Consider the following 23,165-nt stretch of genomic DNA (forward strand, 5'->3'; position numbering starts at 1 on the left):
TTATTCAAGTGAATTATTTGATAGTGTATTAGGTATAATCAAAAGAAAATAAAACGGAACATTCAATTACCTTTGATCTAATTCACTCACAAAATATTACAAGCAGTTTTTAGGCTTCTGTTTTTGCTCTTGCACCTGTGATTTCATTGATGTAAGGAATTCCCAGTGAGGAAACTCCCTCCACCAATGCAAATAGCAAATGACTTAAAATTTAGTTTTGACAAGTTCCCTAAGGCATTGAAGAGTGTGATTTATTCAAGGTCACACACAGCCAGCATAATTTTGAGATTAAACTTGAAAACAGTTCTTTTAGACTCCAAAACCAGCTCTTTATTCATTATGTCACACTGTCTATAAAATTATTTTGATTTTAAGAAAAGTTTTCCTCTAAATGAAGCAAATAATCAATCCAATTTTCAAGGTCAGACTCAAAAGGCAGCATTATTTATTGGAACAATCAAAATAATACAAAAGACAATACAACAATATTGAAAAATCATCAGATAAGTAAATATTCATTTCAAAGGAACACTGTTTACAAGTGTTACTCTGGAAGAATATCAGATTGTTCTAATATGCCAATTACAACTGGAGATAGTAGTTTGTTCTGCTATCAACTATTTAAATAATTACCTTCATTATGAATATTGGGTAATACATATTCACATATGAATATATATTAATATATTCATATACATATATGTATACTAAAAATGCAAGTCATCTGATTATGTGAATAGTATTTTTCTTTTATCAAAATGAACTAATATTTTGCTTGAAAACTATGAGAAACTAAATTTGACACTGTAAACACTATGATTATCAGTGGTTTAATAATAAGTGCAAAATCTTTAAAAATAATAATGGACAATAGTTATCTTTGTGGTGATCTTTTTATGCATGTCTCTCTGAAGAAAAATACAACACAGAAATTGTTTTTAAAAAATTGACACATATAACAGCTATAGAGCCCAGAAAAATCTGAGTCTGAAATGTAGAAACTATGAGGGATTTCCCACGATATCTAAGTAGCTATTGTGCAAAACATACTTTTGTTCAAGATTTGATGGTGCCACAATAGAATCTACAATAGGAAATAAAAAGACAGAAAATATTTCTCCACTTTTAAAATGAATATTTAATGGCAATATATAATAAAAGAGTTTTTAGTTGAGAATGGAAACCAGTTAAATTTCATGAATTACTATTATTATGGCATTCTCATCTATGTTTTATAAAACCTTTTATATTTAATGCCCAAATTTAGGTGATACCATTATTTTCACTACATTCCACTTATGAATCATGACCTGGACTACTAGAAGAAATACACAGGGTTTGTCTTTATAACTACAGTATTTAACTATTATGAGGAATATAGCTACATATATGTATAACATATGTACATGTATTCATACATATGTTTTAGATCAAAATTAATGTTCCTATTCTTTTGGAACAAGTCTATAAGTGTTGTGATCTTACCTGATAAATATACAGCTGTGCCTTCTACAGAATCTTCATTAGTGCCAATCAGGAAATCCGTTCCATTAGAAGTTTCCAGAAGGAGAAATGATGAGGTTATATGCTCGGTATTTAATTCCTCAGTGCTTATCATTGCCTGATCATCAGAATCAGGAGTTCTTGCAGGTGCCTGATTACTTTCTACTCCATTGTAAACTGATTGTGTTTCAGCACTTATTTCTATGGATGTGAAAGGTATACTTGGGTTTTCAGTGGTTTGTGGACCAGATTGCAATAGAACATCTCCTACAACACCATAGTTGGGAGAAGTGGGAAGAGAAAGCATCACCTGAAAAGCATCTTCTAAATTATTTTCACCTGCAGCTTCTAGAGATGTTTCATCTTTGGGTAGGTTAACCCCTGGAGGTGTTTTGATTGTTTCTCCAGAAAATATCTGATCAGTATAGATTTGAGAATATTCAGGAGCCATGGTTTCTCCCTTAGCAATTAAAATCTCTGTAGCAGATGTCTCTGTCTCCTCCACTGCTAAATGGGTGTCAGGGGAAGCCAAGAAGGGAAAATCAGTTCCCTGAGATTTTACTTCAGCTGGTGGCTTGAGAGTTGCTTCAGCATTTGAATTAACTTCCCTAAAAGTCTGTTCGAGTGAAATTTGGTGCACATCTGAATCTGTATCTGAAGCAGAACTTGGGATTATTACTTTAGGGAATTCAGATACACTATTAACTAAGTGAACAGTTGCTCCAGATGAAGGAGTTTGAGAATACAATTCTGCAGATGCTGCATCTGATGTTGTTTCAATGTGCTCTGTGGGATTTGATCCTTCAATCACCTCAGGAGTTTCAGTGAAATCCCGAGCAATCAATTTGATGTGAGCAATATTTACATCCACTGTATCACTGATCACTTCTTCTGCCCCAGAAGATGTCTCTGGTTTGAAAGAAGAACTCGTGAATTTCTTCCCATCATCCTCAGACTGTGTTCCTTCCAAATAACTCAAAGTGGAGATTTCTTCACTTTGATCAGCAATTGGTTGTCCATCTGACAATGTGCTTGATTCAAAGAGATCATCCAAGGTACTTTCAGTAGCACCATATTTGGCTTCAAATTTTTGTTCTTTCATGTCTTGACTGATTGTGGAAAACATACTAGGAATGGCCAAGGATGATGCTGTGGGGAGTGAAACACCTGATTCAGCTGTCATGCTAGAAATAGGGATTCCAGTTGTGAAGTGTATACTATTCCTTGAGATGTAGTCCTGACCTAATCTGATTCCATCTTCAGAAGCTGCTGACTCATTGCTTATTACCTGAGTGGGGTCAGGCCAAAGATTATCACCAGATCCTTCTATTTTTTCTTCAGTGAAAGAAAGATTAAATGTTGTAGTAGCTTCTTTCTCTTCAAGTTGAATATTTTCTTCATTACTTCCATATGGGCCTGATTGTAGCTCTGGATCTGTTTCTGTTGGCACTCTTAATATGTCTTCATATACTGTTTTAGTGTGATCTATATCTATGATAGTATTTTTATCAGTTGTAATTTCAGGCGGTACTTCAAAAGTTGTGCTCTTGGTAGTAGGTAATATTAAATCACTGTCTTCTTTGTCAAGATCTAAAATAATGTTTTCTGTAAATTTTCTTGTTTCAGGTGTCAAAGTGATGACTTCAAACTCCTTGGAACCATCTAAGGAGTGGCTTGTGGAACGTTCAAATGCCATTAGATTAGGCTGGGTGCCAGGTAAGTTTTGGAAATTTTTATCTTGCTCTGTTTGAGTTGGTAATACCCTTGTTGTTGATTCATTTGTAGCCAAAGCTTCTATACTTGGAAATTCAGAATATTTTACCTCGTGGCTATTTGGAACTACTGTGGTGATTGCTACTGCTCTCTGAGCAACTGTGCTAGCATGAACTGAGTCTGCCCCATCTAACCATCCAGATCCTTCCCCAGAATTTTCATAAGACTGATCAGGAATTTGGGGTGCTGAAGTAACAAATACATCACCAGTTTCAAGACTTGAAGATTTAGTGAAAAACAGAGTAGAAGAAGTTACTCCTCTACTTTCTGATTGGGAAGAGTTCTCTTGAGATAATTTTTCAGTGATGCTTGGTTGCTTACTGGTCTGAGTTTCTTCTACCTCATTGAATGTTTGATTTTCAGAATCTTCCACTTTTAAGGAGTGAGTGACTGGTGATAAGATAGGTTCCTCATCATCATTATTCCCAGAACTTTCAAATAATAATGTACTGGCTATTGTGTGACTTATTTCTGAAGCATTATTTGTTTGAGAACCATAGTATCTAACTTCTTCATGTGTTCCACTGAACTTTTTTTCTTTCTCTTCAGTTTTTCCAGGTTCTAAACTTGATTCTGAACTTTCAGGATGATGTGTGTCAGGAGTTAACATCCTTGTGCTTTCCTCCGTCCTAATGAAACTGAAAGGGTCTGTAGACTGACTAGGAAAAACTTCACCCCCTGATCCTTCTCCAGAAAATACTGCCTCAGTATGGAACTCTTGAACAGTTGGCCTCACATTTTCAGGACCATTGTTTTCTATATGATCATTTTCAGCAAGAATACTTTGTTTTGTATTTTCTTCCTCTTCGATTGCTGGCTCTATACTTGTGCTTTCAGATATCTGGGATTCAGTCACTGAGATACCATCAGAGGAAGAAGGTGATTCTTTGGTAGCCTCTGTAAGAGGAACAAAGATGCCCAAAGCCTTTTCTTCTAAATTTGGAACAATTGTGCTAACAAAAATGTCTCCATCTGTGGGCTCGCTTTCAGCAAATATTTCTGTATCAGAAATTACTCGTGTTGCAACAGTGCTTTTTTCTGATTCAAAAGCCTTTTGTTCTGCCATCTTTTCTTCTGTGGATACTTTACTATCAATTCCTAATCCAGCTATGTTGACTTCATGCCTGGTACTTACTGTTAAATTGGCAGGTGGCACTATGAGAGAATGAGTCATAGAAACCGTACTGTTAACCTCTTCTTCAACTTTCCCTATTGTTGCTTCAGTACCTTCAGGAATTAACTGCGGGGAAGGAATATGTCTTACTTCAGTTTGGGTGATAAAGTCCACATCTCCAGAACCTGAATAAGCAAATGGGAAATCAGTACTGAATGCTTTTTCTGTGGTACTTGAAGGTATGTGATCAATAGAACTGCTTATTTTAGTTGGTTCTTCTCCTGAGCCCTCAGTCATAAGTGGGAATGTTCCTGGGAGGTGGGCTGGTAAGCTAATCTTTGTACCCCCAGACCCTTCAGAATCAGTTTCTGACTGTGATCTAGCTGAAATATTTGTTGTAAAAGGTATTATTATTTCAGATTCCATTAATGTTTTTCCCCCAGAACCTTCTACTGCTGCTGTTTCCTCTACATTTAGAAGATGAGCTACTGTTGAATAGTTTCTAGATTCAGGAGTCACAACTTCTTTTAAAGGAGAGTCTGTGAGGAAGTCACTTACTTCTTGTGATTTCTCTGTGCTTAAATTTCCCCTGGCTGTTTGATTTACAATTCCAATATCTGATACATCTGTTCCAGAATTCAAAACTGAAGTTATTGGCTCAAAAGTCACAGAATGTGCTATATGGGGTGGTACAGTACCAGTCATTTCCTTTGCTTCATATTCAGTTTGCACTTCATTACCATTAGTCACCTTCAAAATTAATGAAGCTAATGATTCAGTTGTAAGTTCCATGGCAGAACCAACTTCTCCAGAACCTTCCTCAAAAAGGAAGGAATGAAAGCTAACTCCCACAGTAGTAGGACTTTCTGGGACTTTGTGTTGAATAGTACTGCTCTCATTTATATATTCTTCCTCAGACTTATTTGAGAACAGGGGTTCTGAGGGGATATGGTCAGATTTAACTATGCTCTCAAATTCTGTGGATCTGTTTTCAATAGTGGTGGAATAAAGATTTGTAGGCTGAACTTCATCAGAATTTTTTATTTCAGAAGTGAAAATTAACTGCTCCATAGTGGATTGTGTGGATGATACTTTCATAGATGTACCCAGTACACTTGTGGTCTCTCTTTCACCACCTAGATTCTTTTCATCAGCATATATACTGATGCTATTTGCTGATGTTGATGTTGATTTGGGAACCTCAGTTTGTGTTTCAAATTTAGTGGCCAGTATTTCTACAGAACTTTCTTCCCAAACTGGATAACCTGCACTTGAAGAAACATCTAAATTACTTTCTGTGGGGATGACCTTGCTGGCATCCAAGGGAACACCTTTTGATGGCATCTCAACTGTGAGTGTGTGTTGTAATAGGCTGGCTACTTCTGTAGAAGTTTGGTTACTGTCTTCTTCTAAAAATCCAGAACCTTCTGGAATGAGAACAAAAGGAGGATTTCCTAAAAATTCAGTAGTGCTTCTGGAGCTTGTATCTTCCCAGCTTTCTACTGTAGAGATTGTACTAGCCTGCTGATTTCCTGTAAGAACAGATGATCTCTCTTCTGGTAAGATGTCCACTGATACTGAACCAGGAGCAGTCATGGGAGCAGATGTGATTGTGGAATCATGTCCAACCACTTCTTTAAAAGCCACTACTGTAGTTCTTGGTAAGACTGCTCCCTGAATCTCCTGGTTGACAAGAGCTTCACCTGAAGACTCTTCAGGAAATGAAGGTGTTGTTTCATTGTTTTCATCTGAATGATTGAGAAGTTCAGGACCACTCTGTGTGACTGGCTCAACCACTTCCACTGACCCTGTCCTATGTAAAGCAGTTGCCCCACTCTCTTGGTTGACAAGAGCTTCACCTGAAGACTCTTCAGGAAATGAAGGTGTTGTTTCGTTGTTTTCATCTGAATGGTTGAGAAGTTCAGGACCACTCTGTGTGACTGGCTCAACCACTTCCAGTGACCCTGTCCTATGTAAAGCAGTTGCCCCACTTTGTTGGTCTGTAGGGAAAGCATCCGACTCTCCACCTGAAAAAGGTTCTGGTGTTTCAGGATATGTGTCTGGCTTCCATGTAATTTCAAAAGACTCGAGTGTTTCTTTAGATTCACTTGATTGCAATATAGTAGAAGATTCCATTTCAGATAACTCAAAAGGGTTAGTTTCACTACTGTGTGAAAAATTTGGAGAGGGTGCAACACTTTCAAACTGCCCTCTCCTGGCTTCTGCAGTTTCTGGGTCCTTAGGAATAGTAGTGACGAGATGTTTTCCATTTATATACTGCACAGATGGAGTCGTTGTCACTTCAGTAGAATTTTCACAGTCATCATCTTCTTCATCTACAAAATATGGTTCTAGTTCAATGAAGTCAGGTAAAAGTGTAAGAAAGTCAGTTTGATCATCAGTTTCTTCACTGCAAGGTTCATCTTCTTTTGAGTTTGAATCTATTGGATGACCAATTATACTCAAATCACTCATTCGACCTGAAAAAAACAAAGAGTTTTTCACAATACTTACATAGAAGAGATGACAGTGCACTATAGTGAATATGGTTAGCATTGATCACAAAAAAAAAAGAAAAGAAAGAATTCAAAACCAAATAATTTCAGATCGAGTCTAGTTACCACTGAACATATGTTGGTCTTGGTCTTCAATAGTTTTCCTTTTGCGAGAGCCAGAAGAAAAACAAGTTCAATGCTAGTTTGATAGTAACAGCTTCTAGATCATGGCAACTATTAATGGATACCATTTTCAATGGACCAATATATGTTTCACTAGCATAATAAATTATTTTTAAAATTTGAAGTTAAGTATAACATGAACTAAACTAAAAATGCACAACAATCAACTTGACCATCTCTTGTTAGAAAACAACCACAAGTAAGACTATTTTCTACAGGTAGGCTAAATAGTTATCTTATTCTCTTTTAAAGCAGGACCACATAAGAATCTCACACATAGAAAGAAAATATTCTCAATGGAAACAGATAATTGACTCTAACAAAGTTAAAAACCCAACAACCAAAAAATTTCTCAAAGACAGAAATTTGGACATTAGCAACTTCTACCAGTGAATTCAGAAGCAATGTGTAAACAACAAGCAGAACCTCTTATCCACAGACCTTTCTTTATGGACTAAAAGCATACACTTGTGCAAAAGCATCCCAGTGCTAAGAGAGTAGGCATGCATGGGAATCTCTCAATGCATTTACAATTTTAATACCTACTATACCTTTGGAATGAGTTTGAGTCAAGATCATAAATGTAGTTCTTAATCATGATGCTAAATTACTTCAAATTATTTGTCAAACACTTTTCACAAGCTCCAGAATTACAACTAAATGATATTTCAAGTTTATTAAAATAGTAAATGTTTTCCAAAGAATTCTAAGATTATTAAATTGTAATGTGAATTGAACATGGGGTGCAATGACCCTTCTTCTAGCCAGAATTGTCTTGTAGCCAGTACATGCCCCTCATGGCCTAGAGCTCTTCCTGCTTCCCTCTTTTTTGACCCAGAGAATAAATGAATAATCTCCCCTCTCCTCAGGATGAAACTGCCCTTCCAGTAGCTCAGTAGTAAAGGGAGGGGGAGTTTATTTCTAAGCTTTGTGAGTAAAGAAATGCTCAAAGGGACTGTGAAACAACACAGCAATTCTTGAGGTATAATGGCCACCACACTGTCTACACTATTGAGCCATAACTACTATGAGGCATTTTAGGGCTTTGCCTCAGTCATTGAAAATATTAAATTTAATGGACAAACTTTTCAGATAAATTACTTCCTATATAAAAGTTATTTAATCACAGAGAAAGTTACTTAATTACTCCCAACCTCATCTTTCTTATCTATAAAAAGTAATAAAACTAGTAGCTTCCATAGTTGTTAACTCTAACCTATAGTATCTAATTCTTTTGCCTGAGATAGCCTCACTCAATTAAAACATCTAAAAATTAGAAATTCTATTACAAATAATCCACAATTTAAAACAGGGTTTATATTATAAGTCTAAAGACTTCTGAATAAATTTCCCTCTTAAAAATTAATTAAAAACGGGTTCAACTAGACTTTATCAACAACATGCAATTTACTTAAGGGAGAAGCAAGGCCATTTTCCTAGATAATACAAATAAAACTTTGAGAAAAGATTATGAAGAGGAAAACCACCCTAATGCGATGACAGGCTTGTATAACAGCTGGTCACATAAGGAAAAAAAATTAGACTAACAATGATTGGTTTCTGTTCAATTGATGTGACAAGTCAAACGCAAGGATCCAATTGAAAAACATAATATTCCTATGTGCAGACTAATGCTTACATTAGAAAAGAAACTTTGTGATTCCCATTTTAGGTCACTAGATGCTTGCCTATGAACTAATAAATTGTTCTTGCATTTTTCACAGCAAGTATTGTAGTTAAATGGTAATTGAAAATATTTTTACATCTATATTTAACTTCACTAAAATAATTGGATGTTGACATCATTTTCCCTTTTATATTTGCGTGTGATAGGCAAAAGAGCTTTTTCCATTAAATATTATAAAAATAAGTATCTTTTATACCATATAAAATTATATTTAGCATGGATGAATTTTTAAATCACCACATTCCTGTGTGGGTTCACAAATAAAGGAACTAAGAATAATCAAAATTGAAATATGAATAGAGTTGTAAAGTATGAAAAGCTATTTACACAAACTACCACAATTGATCTTCATACCAACCTAAAAAATAGGCATCATAGATATTTTACTGACATTTTACAGATAAGGAAACTGAGGCATAGAGATTAAATGGCTTGACTATGGTCACCCATAGGAAGACTTTAGGTTCAGTATTCTTTCTACTAAATCATTTTAATCTATGGGAGCACATTTTCTTAGACTTAAATAATAAATAGATAGTAACACCTCTTTTTCCTGAATTTCAACCAAAGATCCAATAGGCAACAGGCCAATCTAGATCAAAACATATAGCTCAGAAGGTAGCCATGGCTAGTTTGGGATTGAGAAAGACATGAAAGGGAATCAGGCTTTAATTCTCAGTCACCGAAATAGAATCATTCTTTTTTACCCTTTAACTTAAACTTCCATATATATAAAGTAGCAGGGATAGGTAGCAAAAGTAAAACTGACCTTATGAATCATGCCAAAATTTCCTTTCATTTAAAAAACACTATGATTTCCCAGGTTTAGAGTTCATAGATAGAAGACTTTCAGAACCTATCCAATCCATTTCGTATTTGCAAAAGAATCTCTACCATGATGTAACTTTCAAGATCTCAGTTTAATCTTTGCTTTATGACTCCAAGTGGTGATCCTGTGGGATCTGGAAAAAGAAGATCTACTATCCCTGAGCAATTCCTTATATTAAACCCAAATATGCCACTTAGCAACATCCATCCTTTGCTTTCTATCTCTATCCTCTAGGCTAAGCATGATCCCTCTTCCATAAGGTACTCTTTTAAATATTTGAAGACTATCAGGTCTCTCTAAACTCTTCTCCAGAAGAGATTTGTGTGTGTATACAATGTGTGTATATATATATATATATATATATATATATATATGTATATATATATATATATATATATATATATATATATACACACATTGTATTCAATCCTTTTTTGTGAATCATTCTCCTGTCTATATTTACACTGATGAGAAAAAGATCCTAACTATATAATTGTATCTAAAATGTATTTTGTTCAATTAAAATTATAATATAAAAACAAATAAACAAATGCTAATGACTATGAAACTACACAAGATTATATTAGATTGATTCATATATTCTTTGATCAGGTCTACACAAGTATGTTAAAGTACAAGTCAGAGCAAAATTGTTCAAGTCATTATAACCCTTAATGGGTTTCGTGACCTATGCTAACCTTTGGTATTTCAGCATCTTCTCCCTCTATATATTGGAATTTTTGCAATGTTATCATTAATAGATAGATAAATAATAAAGTATATTTGTTTTCAATTCTTCAAAATTTATTTCAAAAGCATTATAGTCATGATTTGTCAAAAGTAAGACCAAAAATCTGTCTTTTATTACTCACTTCAGGATGAAGGTACATAATGAGACAAAATTTGATATATTTACTCATTTCTATTGAAATTCTAAATCCATATTTGCAAGTGACATAACATAATCTGTTCATTTGAGAATACTTTTAACAAGAGTAAGGAATGATTTTTATCACAGAGCCTATTGAGAAAACCAACAGCATAATCTTTCCACTTTTCCTGCTTTAACTTAGAAGGGTATTAGTACACTTTTAAAAGCCATCAATGAAGACACTTCTCATTTTTCTGTTCCTTAAGGGAAACAAAATTAAGCCCACCAACAACAATCATAGAATTCAAACAGAAGGGACTTTCAAAGTCATCTAGTAAAGTCTCCTAGTTTTAGAGATGAAGAAGCTAATTTCCAAAGAAGTGCCCAAGATCACATAATAAAGAATTCACAAAACTGAACTAGAATTCAGATCTTTCCAGGCCACTGCTTTTAGTACTACACTAACTTGTACCAAACAAATGTATAAGGTCCTCTTCTTTGCAATTTTATGCTCTCTGGAGAAAAACTACTTCATTAAAAACTAAATTCCCAAATGTTAGTTATTGATCTTGTTTTCTAAGTTGGATAAATATTAAGGTACTGAACTCACAGTAATGTCATACCTGAAGAAAACAACTTTTATTTTTCATAATACCTTTTTGATTCATTTATTAGTTGTTTAACTATCTGTTTTTTTTAAACATAAAGTAGAATGAACAATTATGGATGTTATTCTAATATCATGTCCTCTTCCCCACTTTCCAGATAATTAGGTTAACAATTTTAATTTTAATTTAAGCAACAAAAATTCATGATCACTTAAGCATATATTGATGTCTATACCTGACATACAGTTTTGACAATTGGACACAGAAACTTCAGTCTACCATTACTTGAAAGAATCTGTTAATTCAATTTTGCTGTTTTGTGAAACAAAAAGTCTGAACAGAGGGATGTTCACAACAATTCATTTTTATGGAATATTGGGAAAGTCTCTAATTCTCAGTCAGCCAATCATTAGGAGGCTGCCTCCAAACTATGAAACCTGGTCAGTACTGCCCCAGTGATTTTGTTTCTTCTCCATGAGACATGTCTTCTTATCTGTCCCTAGATAATAGGGTCAGCTACAAGCTTAATTGGTATTTTCATGAAATCCATCCAAGACTCAGCTGATCACTTTCCCATCCCTAGTAACTCTACTCTCTATTCCACCCACCCTCCTCTCCACCCCCATCCCCAATTTTGGTTTATAACATTTTATGATTACACCTTACTGTTATCAGACTGTGAATTCTTTGGGGGCAGAGACTTTACTTTTGCCTTTTTTTATACCTTCAGAACTCAGCATACTGCATGGCACATAGTAGACACTTAAAAATTCTTATTGTTTTGGCTTGATTTGTCTTCAGAACAATATGAGAATTATCAGTCACTTAACAAGATTTCATTAAGCACTTACTATGGCCAGACATTCAGCTGAACACTAGAATTTCTTGCCTCATGAATAATATTAGATCAGACTATATTATTTCTTAGCATTTACAATTCATAATTCTAATCCTAATTCATAATCCTAAAATTTGTGCCAATGCTACCTAATAGGTAGTGAGTAAAGTGTTTATTCACCAATAATGTTTAGGATGGAAATATAGGGCAAAGGAACAGGTTAATTAGGTAAAAGCAGATTTCTTGAGATTGCTATTAGAATTGTGTCCTCTGTCCCCCCCAAACTATACTCCTGTAACATCTTCATGTTTTTGCTCATATCAACCTCCAGGACTTCCATGAATGGCACATCACCATACCCAATTCTGGCTACTGAAGTCCCCTCCTGTCCTTCAAAGTTCAACTCAGCTATTCTTTCTCTCATCTCATCCTAGAAATGAACATATTGTCTCCCTCCTTGTCTAGTGCCAGGACTTAAATTAGGAATACTCTTCCAGTGATCAAATTCAATCTCGGACATTTACTATCTGGGCATTTAACCTGTTTGCTTCAGTTTCCTCATCTGTAAAACAAGCTGGAGAAGGAAATGACAAATCATACCATATCTTTCCCAAGAAAATCCTAAATGAGCTTTTGAAGAGTTGGACATGACTGAAACATCTGGACAACAGTCTTCTATTTCTGTGATCTTCTTGGAACATGGTAAATGTTTAAATAAATGGCCTAGTTCTTGATAAGCTCAATTTGACTTCTTAATATTTAGACAAAAGGAAAAAGAATCATGCATTGACTTTCAAGAAAGTTTACTTATTCAAAGAGGATATTAGGTCTATTCCTAAGCTGAGCAATTTATTATATATGTGAAACACAGTTTCTATTGGAATAAGAACCCAATTTAGTCACAATATAGCAAACACAGTCATGCTACAGAAGAAACATTAAATCCCATGAGATAAATTACCACCTTGTTTTTGTTCATTACATGGCTATTTCCAGTTACTTAGAGTCACTCCAACTCCCTCATTTGTGTATATCATTTATATAACAATGATAGAGAAGAGCTGCAATCATGGTTGTTACAAATCAGGTTGAGGCAATTAGGTGACACAGTAGCAGGAAGATCTGAGTTCAAATCTAGCATGAGATAAACTTTCTAGCTGGGTAATCCTGGTTGTCATTAAATCTCTGCATGCCTCAATTTTCTCTTCTTTAATTGGGGATAATAGCGCCTACCTCCTAAGTTTGTTGTGAATATCAAATGAGATAATAATTATAAAGCATTTAGAACCGTGCTTCATATATATAATAAATGTTAACTATTATCATTATTATTAAATCAGCTGGGAATAACAAGGGTGCCACGATACTGGTGTGGAAATCTGTATTTTGCTATTTGTGTAAAAATGAAAAAGTGAATTTTATAGATGCCTGATGGAGACAACACGGTTTAATGGAATGAGTGCTGGTTCCAAAGTTAAGAATCCATGTTCGAGTCTCAGCTCTGGTATTTCAATTAGTTTTGTGATGCTAGATAATTTACTGAATGTCTATTATTCCAAAGAGATGATTTAATCCAGTCCGTAACTATAGTCTATGGCTTTCAAATGAAAAGACTGTATCATGAAAACAGGTGTACAGCCCACATGTCTAGCCCAGTTTTAGGATTTCTGGGGTAGGGATGTTTATTGCATCCATTATTATGGAGATTAAAAATCATGTGAAAATTTATTCTAACACTTGAAACCTTCAAGAGCTAAGGCAGAAATCAGATTAAAGATTCTGAAATTATCAGGTTCACTGGTCCATGTATCTCCATTAGCACTATTAGCTGCGCTTGACTTACTGACATCCCTCTGGTTTTTTATCTTCCATTGACAGCCTACTCATGTTGAGCCAAAAGCCTGACACTTCTCAAGTCATGAATTTTACATCTAGAGGATAGATAATGTGTGTGTAAAAAATGCATGCATCAATGATAACCTTGCTGTTAGAGGCAGGCATGCACTGGACAGGATAAGTGGAAAATCATATCTTCTTTTTTTTTCCAATTTGTTTAATCTCTACTTGATGCTATTTGTTGGGGAGGGGGGGGGGAGTCATTTAGAGAAAATCCTCTGATCTAAATATGCTTAGATCCTTATCATCAAGTGTAGAAATGTATTCCTTTGTAGAAATGACTCAAGACTCCACAAGCTTCATTTTGGATAGATTAAATGCTTTACCATAGATTGTCATCAAGCAGTTTTAGATTCTGGCATTTGGCGAGTTTCTGAACAATACATAAAAAGCTTCATGTAACACAAAGTCATCCAAGTTACTTCCATTTCTACATACTGTGTGAATGGATCAAGAGCAGAAGGAATCAACCAAAACTGAGCAAAGATTTATACTTATATTTCCCTATTTTTCTGTGCTTTAAAAATTGTTTTGCTTAATTTCATGCTTAATTAAACTTCTTAAAAAGCAAAAAAAAAATGCCCCTGGGTGGTCAAAGATAAGAATGTTAACAATAAATAATAGGTCTAAAAGAAAAAATGCCCAGAAAAGCATTTCCAGTAGAAGAAATAAGCAATTCTTGGGATGGCCTGACCACTAAATAGATTCAGTCATAAATGTATATAAATGTGCTACTTGGTGGGGAAAGAGTAACTTGTTAAATGTAAACTTATTATAATTATGGCAAAGGACTTCTTAGCATTTACAACATAACTAACAGGATAATCTTTCTCAAATATTACTTTCATCATGATCCCTCCTTGCCTAGAAACCTACAGGGTTCCAAGTGACTTTTTAGATTTAAATGCCTCAGTCCCTTTCATGTGAACTGGATTCAATGACCTCTTGTAACCTTCTGTCTCAGAGATTCAGTGATTAATCTGCCTAACATTTAAACTGTTTACTCAGTAAACACACACACACACACACACACACACACACACACACACACACACACACACACACACTAAAAACAAAAACACTAAACTGGGAATGGTCAAATTTAATGTGTTTATTTTGGAAAACCACTTCTGCTCTCTAGGACTCAGTTTTTCTATTTGTAAAATAATGAGATTGGATTAGGATATATTTAAATTCATTGTCTGCACTGCCATATGTACTTATTTTACTTTCATCCTCATGACATCATGTCCTACCCCAAAGTTACTCTCTCTATTTCTATGTCTTTGTTGACAATGTTCCCTATAGCTGGAAAGTCCTATTATTTCTGAGTCCCTTAAAGGCCTTATCTCCTTACCATATAGATCATCTTTGATTTTCATTCCCTAGAACCACAAAATAATTTATGCTTTCTAATTTCTCACATTTCTACTTTCCTACACTTTTGCCTTCTCTCTTCAAATAGATTATAAGTTCCTTCTGAGCAGAGATTCATGTTTCTTATATGTTCTTTATAGTATCTATTGATAAAGTGTTGGCCTTCCTTTTACCATCAATCTACTTTCCTACAATCTCTTCCCCACCCCACTTCTTCCCACCAGAAACTAGGTTCCAGCCTTAGCTTTATCAGCTTAGTCATCTTATCACATAGGGACCTAGACCTCCAGGATACTTAAGGATTTTAGGACTCTCTATTCTATATCATAAGCACAGGTAACCTCCTCTTCTCCTTTATATGTTCTCTTTCTTCATTAGAATATAAGCCCCTCAAGGACAAAAACTGTCTTACTTGCTTGTATTTGTATCCCCAGAACACCACATAGTGTCTCTGCACATGGTAAGCATGCCCTAAGTATAAAATGTATGTATATACATAAATTTGTATGTATACTCGATCTTTACCATACAGCTAAGATATTATACATATGGCAATGTAACAGAGTATGCAGCCAACCTATCATTTTATTGGGGTATTCAAATATTCAAATATAGATAAAGAAATTGCCTCTATCAAGAAGATCAACAGCTATGTCTCAATTTAGAATTTTTGAGTTATCCAGAGAACTGAGAAATAAATGACATAACTAGCATTATTAAACTTTTGGCAAAAATAGGAGTTGAACCCAGGTCTTCCTGTTGTTGAGACCAGCCCTCTATTTCCTCTGCCACACTAGGTCTCTGACTTTTTAATACAACATTCAGGTAATCAAGAAACTGCTAGATCCTGTTAGCCAATAAATACCTATTCTTGTATTAAGCCAGATTATCCTAGAATTTTCTACATCCTATAGGAAGTTCAAGAGTTCATGCAATGTAGAAATCATTCACTTTGACTTGCCAACAATTACTAGAACATCAAATCTGGAGTCAGAAAGTTCAAAGTTATATTTAGATGCTAGTTATATGATCCCAGATTTAGCCATATTTGCCTAAGTTTTCTCATATGTAATGAGATAGAGAAGAAAAATGGCAAACAACTTCAGTATCTCTCTCTGCCAAGAAAACCCCAAATAAGGTCATGAAGAATTGTGTACAACTGAAAACAACTGAACAACAATAATATTTACTGAGTAGAAAGTACAATTGTTGCAATAATTCAGATAATTCAGTTCTCCATTTAACCATCTTGCTGTGGTTTGTAACTGATTTTTTAATTCATCAAATCTCTTAAGTTTCAAGCCTTAAAGAGATTTCCTCCTATTCCCTTTCTCTTGAATGCAACTGTCATTAGCCTCCTACCCCATCCCGAGAAATCCTAAAAATAGATCTATGAATTTCTTGCTCATTTATTAGAGAAATGTATGGTTTAAGAGTCATTAAGAAAGAATATAACTCTTGTATCAAGGGCTGGGAAGTTTCCTTGACATGGCCTTGAAAACAAAGAAAATATAATAGACAATGTATATGCATTCTATGGATAACGTGGGTCTATTTCTTTCTTAATACCTCTGGAAATTTATAAAGAAATGAGAAAAAGAATAATCTTCCAACAGAAATTAAACAGGTAGTTATCAAAGGTAAAAGGAAAGTTTTACATATGTGAGGCTTACAGAGCAAAACTAATGAATTTTACATTTGGACTGCCTTGAATCAAAGCTGTACTTGAATTTTTTAAATTGCAGCTACAGTTGATTTCTGTGCAAAATTTCCCATCACACTTGGTTAAACATGACATGATAATGAGGTTAAACTTTAACAAGCTATTACCATTAAATGACTACTGTTGCTAATATAATGTGATATGATTTTTGGTGGCAGAAAAATTTATTTTAAAAAAGATATATTTTACTATATAACTGGTGCAAAGCAGGATCTAGATTTTCCTACTCTAAAGAACTCAGCTTGAAATGGCTGCTCAAAAATAAAAAAAAAAGTGTTCCACCAAGTATTCAGTTCAAGTCAACAAATATTCATTAAGGGACTCATATGAGTTAACCATTTTCACAGGAGCCAGAATAAGAAAAAGTAGATCCAAATTATAAAAACATAGATTTAGGTTTAAAAGAATTAAAAGATCCCTATTAATAGGACATGACATGTTTTTGTGATTTGAATTTGTTAGTTAAAACGACAATTAACTTATAGTAGTAAAAATTGGGGGGGGGGACTTTTGCCTTCAACACATGTGAATTTACATAATTATTACCGGGGTTTAATGTTTTATTGGTCCTTATTTGGTAGGTTTGGTTTTTTCCCCCAGGAAGAAAGGAATAAGAGGAAGGAAGGAAAAAATAAATGTTTGATAATTGGGATGAAATGAGACAAAATGACAATTTTCTTTGAGTTTTTTTTTGTTATTGTTTTTTGAAACTGAGAAATGATTTCATCAATAGAGTATGAGCTCTCCCTACTATATCAGATAAGCACTTCCTCTATAATTAATTGTTTTAGAGACTTGTTTGAAGGACTGAGGTTAAATGATTTGCTCAGAATCACAGTTAGTTTCTGTCAGAGACAGGACCTAAGTGTTTAGTGGATAGGATGTTGAACCTGTAGCCAAGATGATTGGAATTAAAATTCTACATCTGATGCCTACGTAGCTTTGTTACCAAATAATCATTTAACCTCATTGAGTCTCAAATTCCTATCTGTAAAATGGATATAATAATAGCAGTTGTCTCATAAAATTGCTGTGAGGATCAAATGAGCTAATATACTTAAAACCCTCTATCAAATTTAACTATATTATGATTTTTTATTACTAATTCTACCTGTCTCTCTACAGTCTTATGCTATTTTTATTCCTTGATGTTTTTATGCTGAAGTCACAGTGAAAACCCTATACCCTGGAAGGCCATGTAGAATTGTGGAAAGAACACTAGTTTTAAAGACAATCTGAGTTCAGATATGATCTCTTCCATTTACATTACCTGTGTGACATGAGAATGGGCAAATCACTTAACCCCTGTGAGGATCAGTTTCCTCAACTACAAAATGCACTTTTCCCAAGCCCCAAAGATTTGTGCTCCTTCAATGAGCAATAGATTCAAGAAGGCTTGGATTAGAAAAAGATGTTGCTCTATCAGCTATGGGGGAAAAAACTAGAAGGCTCCTACACAATCCTCATCCTCCCCCATTCATACATTTCAAATAATCAAGACAAATGTGGACTATGTCTCTCCCTTCTATTTTCATCCTTTTATGACTTCTTTTTTTCTTTTAAGGCAGATCTCACTTGGAGTGGGTTGGGATGAACATACAATGTGCTTTGTCCCATGCCTTCCAACCTAAAGAGACAACCATGGTACCAGTTCCCCATGAGCTGTGAAGGAGCAACTATCCTCTGAGAGCTGTTTAGGAGCCTATATAATTATCATCATTATACTAGTTTGAGAAGCAACAATTCTGACAGAGAAATTAAAACTTGCTAAGACCACCCTGCAAATAAGTGCAGGAACAAAACTCCAGGTTGGCCTGTTCATACAAAGCCATGGGAGTTTTGTTTTTGTTTGCCTTAAGATATAATTAAGTTTTGAGAGGATTATTAAGTGTAACACCATGTGAAGAAGTTCTAGGTCAGTTACTTCATAGATGTGAAAGTACTTTGAAAAGTTAAAAGCTCTTAACAAGCATAAAATGGCTATCATAAAAATGAGAAAATTAAACTTAAGCCATTTGCAGACTAATGCAAGAAAGAAACATGGCTTTAGTAGGGACGATGTTGAGACTGGCTGGTTAGTCTTGGTTAATTCATTTGTAATAGCTAATTAAGTTAAAAAGTAAGGGGAAGTTGTGCTTTTAGTGTATATTCTATAAGACTTGCAAGTCCCTAAGGGTTTAGGAATATCTCTAGATTCTTTCAGTTCCTCAAACAACTAGAACTTATTAAGATCTTTCAATGTGCCAGGAAAAACATAATCTCTGCTCACAATATTCTAATTAGACTAATATTCTGATATCTTCTCATATTCTCAAGAGGAAACAACATTAAACAACTATGTACACATATGTGTGCATATGCACACTTTAATTGGAAGATCTCAGAGAAAAGGTAGAGAAGATGAGTAAGAAGAAACAAAAATGGCCTTTTTATGAAGGTGATATGTGAACTAAGTCTTGAAAAGAGGTAGAGAAGCTAAGGGGCAGAGACAAGGTATTCCATTTAGGAGACAATAAATATTAAAAAATAAGGTTAGGAAGATGGAGTATCATATGCCAGGAAGAGCAAGAAGGCTGGTGTCATTGTATTTTAGAGTATGTAATGGGGGGAATAAACTATAAAAAGATTGGATAGTACAGAGGGAATAAATTGGGACAGGATTTAAAAGTCAAAAATAGGACTTCATATTTGAACCTGAAGGTAACAGAGCGACACTGTTCCCTAAGAAAGAAATACAGAATGGATGGCTCAAAAAATAATGAGCTTCAGGATACATGTTCTTTTTGTTCCCATTACCATCTAGGAGAGCAAGTGGTAAGAAATAAGGCTCCTATGACATCTAGGATTGCGAAGAACCAGACGTATATTTGCAGATCATGGGAGCAAACTACCAATGATTTCCTCCTCTTTATTTCAATGCCTGTGCATTTTTCAAAGACCAACTTCAAGTCAATAAAGTTGTTCTCACCCATATTGGTATCTCCTACCTCTGAATTCCTATAGATCTCCCAGTCCCACAATTTGCACTGAAGTATTCAGTCTTATATTGATTGTTCTGTCCTCTCCACTTATTTGTAAGATTTTTGCAGAAAGTTATTTTTAAATTTGCAATTCATGCTCAAATATATTCAGATCAATTGATAAGATCTTAACAGAGGAAGATTTTACATCACTTTTTAGGAAATTGGCAAAAGAATCTCTTGTTGAAAATTTCAGTTTTATTCTCTGTCTCAGGGATTTCACCCACCACTGATAATTAAAAGGATGATGAATTTTATTTACATTTTCAAGTCATGCTTAGCAGATGTAAAGAATCAAGCAAAGTCAGTTTTAGGGAGAAGAGATTTCCTTTGATGTAAGGAAAGATGACAGATATACTTATCTCATTACTAGGGGAAAAGTATCATTTCTCTTTTTACTTGTTTGCTCAAACTCCAATCCCATAGTGTTAAAACTTGATCTTCTATCTTCTAATTATAAAGTTGTTTTCTAACAATTCTCCCTTTAACTTTCCCTCATAGGTTCTATTTAAACATTAAAGTCACTCCCCTTTGTATGTTGTGAAGATTAATGAGGCAATAATGGTGGAAATTTTTTCAAAAGAATGGTACAATAAAAATGATGATTATTCATTTAGAAGTGTTTAGAAGAGCTTATAGACTTTCTGTCTGATAAGAGTGATAAATTCAGGAAGTACATATACTAGAAGAAGCACTAGATAGGAAATCTAGGGATCTGAGTTCTAGTGCCAGCCTACCTACTACAGAGCTGCAAAATTCAGTTTCTTTATATGTCAAATGAAAGGTTTGGACAATGATAAGCTTAATCTATTCATTTCTACAGCAGGAATTCTTAACCAGTGGTGTTGGCACCCCCTCAAGGTTGAATTTCAAGGGATCAGAAATCTTGGGCAAGAAAAAAATTACATCTTTATTTTCACTAAACTATAACTGAAATTAACATTTCCTTCAATTAAATTTTAAAAAAAAAGTGTTATTCTGAGAAGGGACCCATAGTCTTTACCAGAATGATAAATGTCCTCTGACCAAAAAAGGTTAAGAAGCCCTGCTCTGATAACCTATTCCCACTGTCTTATTTTAACAGATTTGTGACTAATAGAATTGAAGTCTCCCAAGTTTTAAATTACTTGAAATAAAAAGAGAAATACAGGCAGAGAGGAAAGGAAAGGAAAAAGGAAAGGGGAAAGGAAAGGAGAGGGGAAAGGAAAGGAGAGGGGAAAGGAAAGGAGAGGGGAAAGGAAAGGAAAGGAGAGGGGAAAGGAAAGGAAAGGAGAGAGAAGAAGAGATAGGGAAAAAGGGAGAGAGGGAAGAAGGAAGGAATGAAGGAAGGAAGGAAGGAAGGAAGGAAGGAAGGAAGGAAGGAAGGAAGGAAGGAAGGAAGGAAGGAAGGAAGGAAGGGAGGGAGGGAGGAAGGAAGGAAAGGAGGGAGGGAGGGAGGGAGGGAGGGAGGAAGGAAGGAAGGAAGGAAGGAAGGAAGGAAGGAAGGAAGGAAGGAAGGAAGGAAGGAAGGAAGGAAGGAAGGAAGGAAGGAAGGAAGGAAGGAAGGAAGGAAGGAAGGAAGGAAGGATCCAAAACAAAATCCCAATGATAGCAATGAGTCTCATTTTCCAAAAGAAAAAGGAAAAATTCTTCCCAAAGACTAAAGCTATACTAGCTACTGCTGCTGTTCTTGATGTTATCAGAAGCAGGGTGGGAACCCAAGTCTTTCCGAATGGAAGTCTAGGATTCTATCCAGCATGTCTCACAGCCTCCTCACTTCATTTTTATGTATAAACATGGTATTTGTGATTACAAAATATTGTGCTAAAGCAATTCAAAAGGCATGGTCATCATTTGAGTCCTACAAGACTAGATCATGTAAGTATAACTTTAAAAAAATTAGACTACACAATGCAATGTTTAAATATTGGTACAAACCCAAACATTTCCTGTTCTTTTCTCTGAAAACAAAACCTTCAGTTAATGTTACTTTCTATTCCTGCACCACTTCCCAAGAGCCACAATGTCAGAATAAAACTTAGTTGTTAAGCATTGCTAGGATACTGGTACCAAAATGTAGAAGAGATTAGTCAGAGGGAAATTATCTCTGACTCTTGTAAGCAATTATACCAAGATGCCATATGAGAATAGTTTTAACACATTCAATTTTCTTTCCAAAGTACACCAATAGAACAGGTAAGACTACCTTGAAATATCACTACTACTTAGCAACATATGGTAATTTTGTTTAAAAAAAAAACCTCTTTTTTGCCTCCTGTCTTTCAGTTCTTTATTAATAGTTTCATACCTACAGTGAACCCAATAAAGCCACCACTCCATATCTAGCCCTCATTTTTTGCCAAACCTTTATTCTCCAAAAAAGACGAAGCAACTAAGTCATACTCCTTTGAATAATCATTATACCATATAACAATACTGAGCCTATCATCCTTTAAGAAGACAATTAGCAAGCAATACATTTTTTTAAAATAGTATTAACAAATGAAAGAGAAAAACACTTTTAAAACTGTGACCTTCATAAGAAAAAAACCCAAGAAAGAAAGGCCACATAAGAAAAACCATAATTTATGATAAAAATATATACTCCAACAGTACAAGTCACTGAATGATTTCTGGTACAGTCAAAGTGCGTCTATAGAATTCATTTGACAATTTTGATTATGTTTACATATTATTAATCAATCACTGACAAATTAATGAGGATTAAATGATCAATTCAATTAAACCCAGTGCTTAGCAACTAAACAAATTACTAAAAACTGTTGAATGAATTGAGTGTACAAATATCTTCTCTCATCCTGTACAACATTACGGAAATCAATCTCATTTCTAATAGAATTTTTCTGAGTAAAAGAATGTGAATATTTAGAGCTTATCCACATGAGTTTATATTTCCAGATCTATATACTCTTATAAAATAAAAAAGTATTCCAATAAATTCATATATACATATCATATATATCTATTCATATTTGCACACATACATGAATACAGACATACATTCTAATTTATCCACATTAGTGATTTATTTGGCATGAGAACTTCCTAAACCAATGCAGACTCATTCATTATTTAGTTTCAGAAAAGTTGATTGGGCCAATGAAAGATTAAGGAAGCAGCATGTGGTTCTACAGCCAAAGTATAAGAATAAATAGGGCTTGAACCTATTATCCTGACTCCTATCTGCACATACAAATAAATGTAACTATATACATATGCATGCACCTATAACTATAGGCATACACACA

The 23,165-nt window shown here is 34.6% G+C and overlaps 1 protein-coding gene across 2 annotated transcripts in view; it reads right to left on the minus strand.

The window, feature by feature from the left end:
* VCAN (versican) overlaps positions 1-23,165 on the minus strand; it is a 128,047-nt gene that overhangs the window by 44,891 nt on the left and 59,991 nt on the right. The window contains exon 8 of one of the 2 annotated variants that reach the window (XM_074282149.1): positions 1,486-6,870. The exons of the other annotated variant lie outside the window; for it this stretch is intronic. Coding sequence (XP_074138250.1) covers positions 1,486-6,870 — 5,385 coding nt within the window. The remainder of the gene's footprint in view (positions 1-1,485; positions 6,871-23,165) is intronic. 2 annotated transcript variants of the gene reach the window in all.

Source organism: Sminthopsis crassicaudata, chromosome 1, assembly GCF_048593235.1.
Source record: "Sminthopsis crassicaudata isolate SCR6 chromosome 1, ASM4859323v1, whole genome shotgun sequence".
Lineage (NCBI taxonomy): Eukaryota > Metazoa > Chordata > Mammalia > Dasyuromorphia > Dasyuridae > Sminthopsis > Sminthopsis crassicaudata.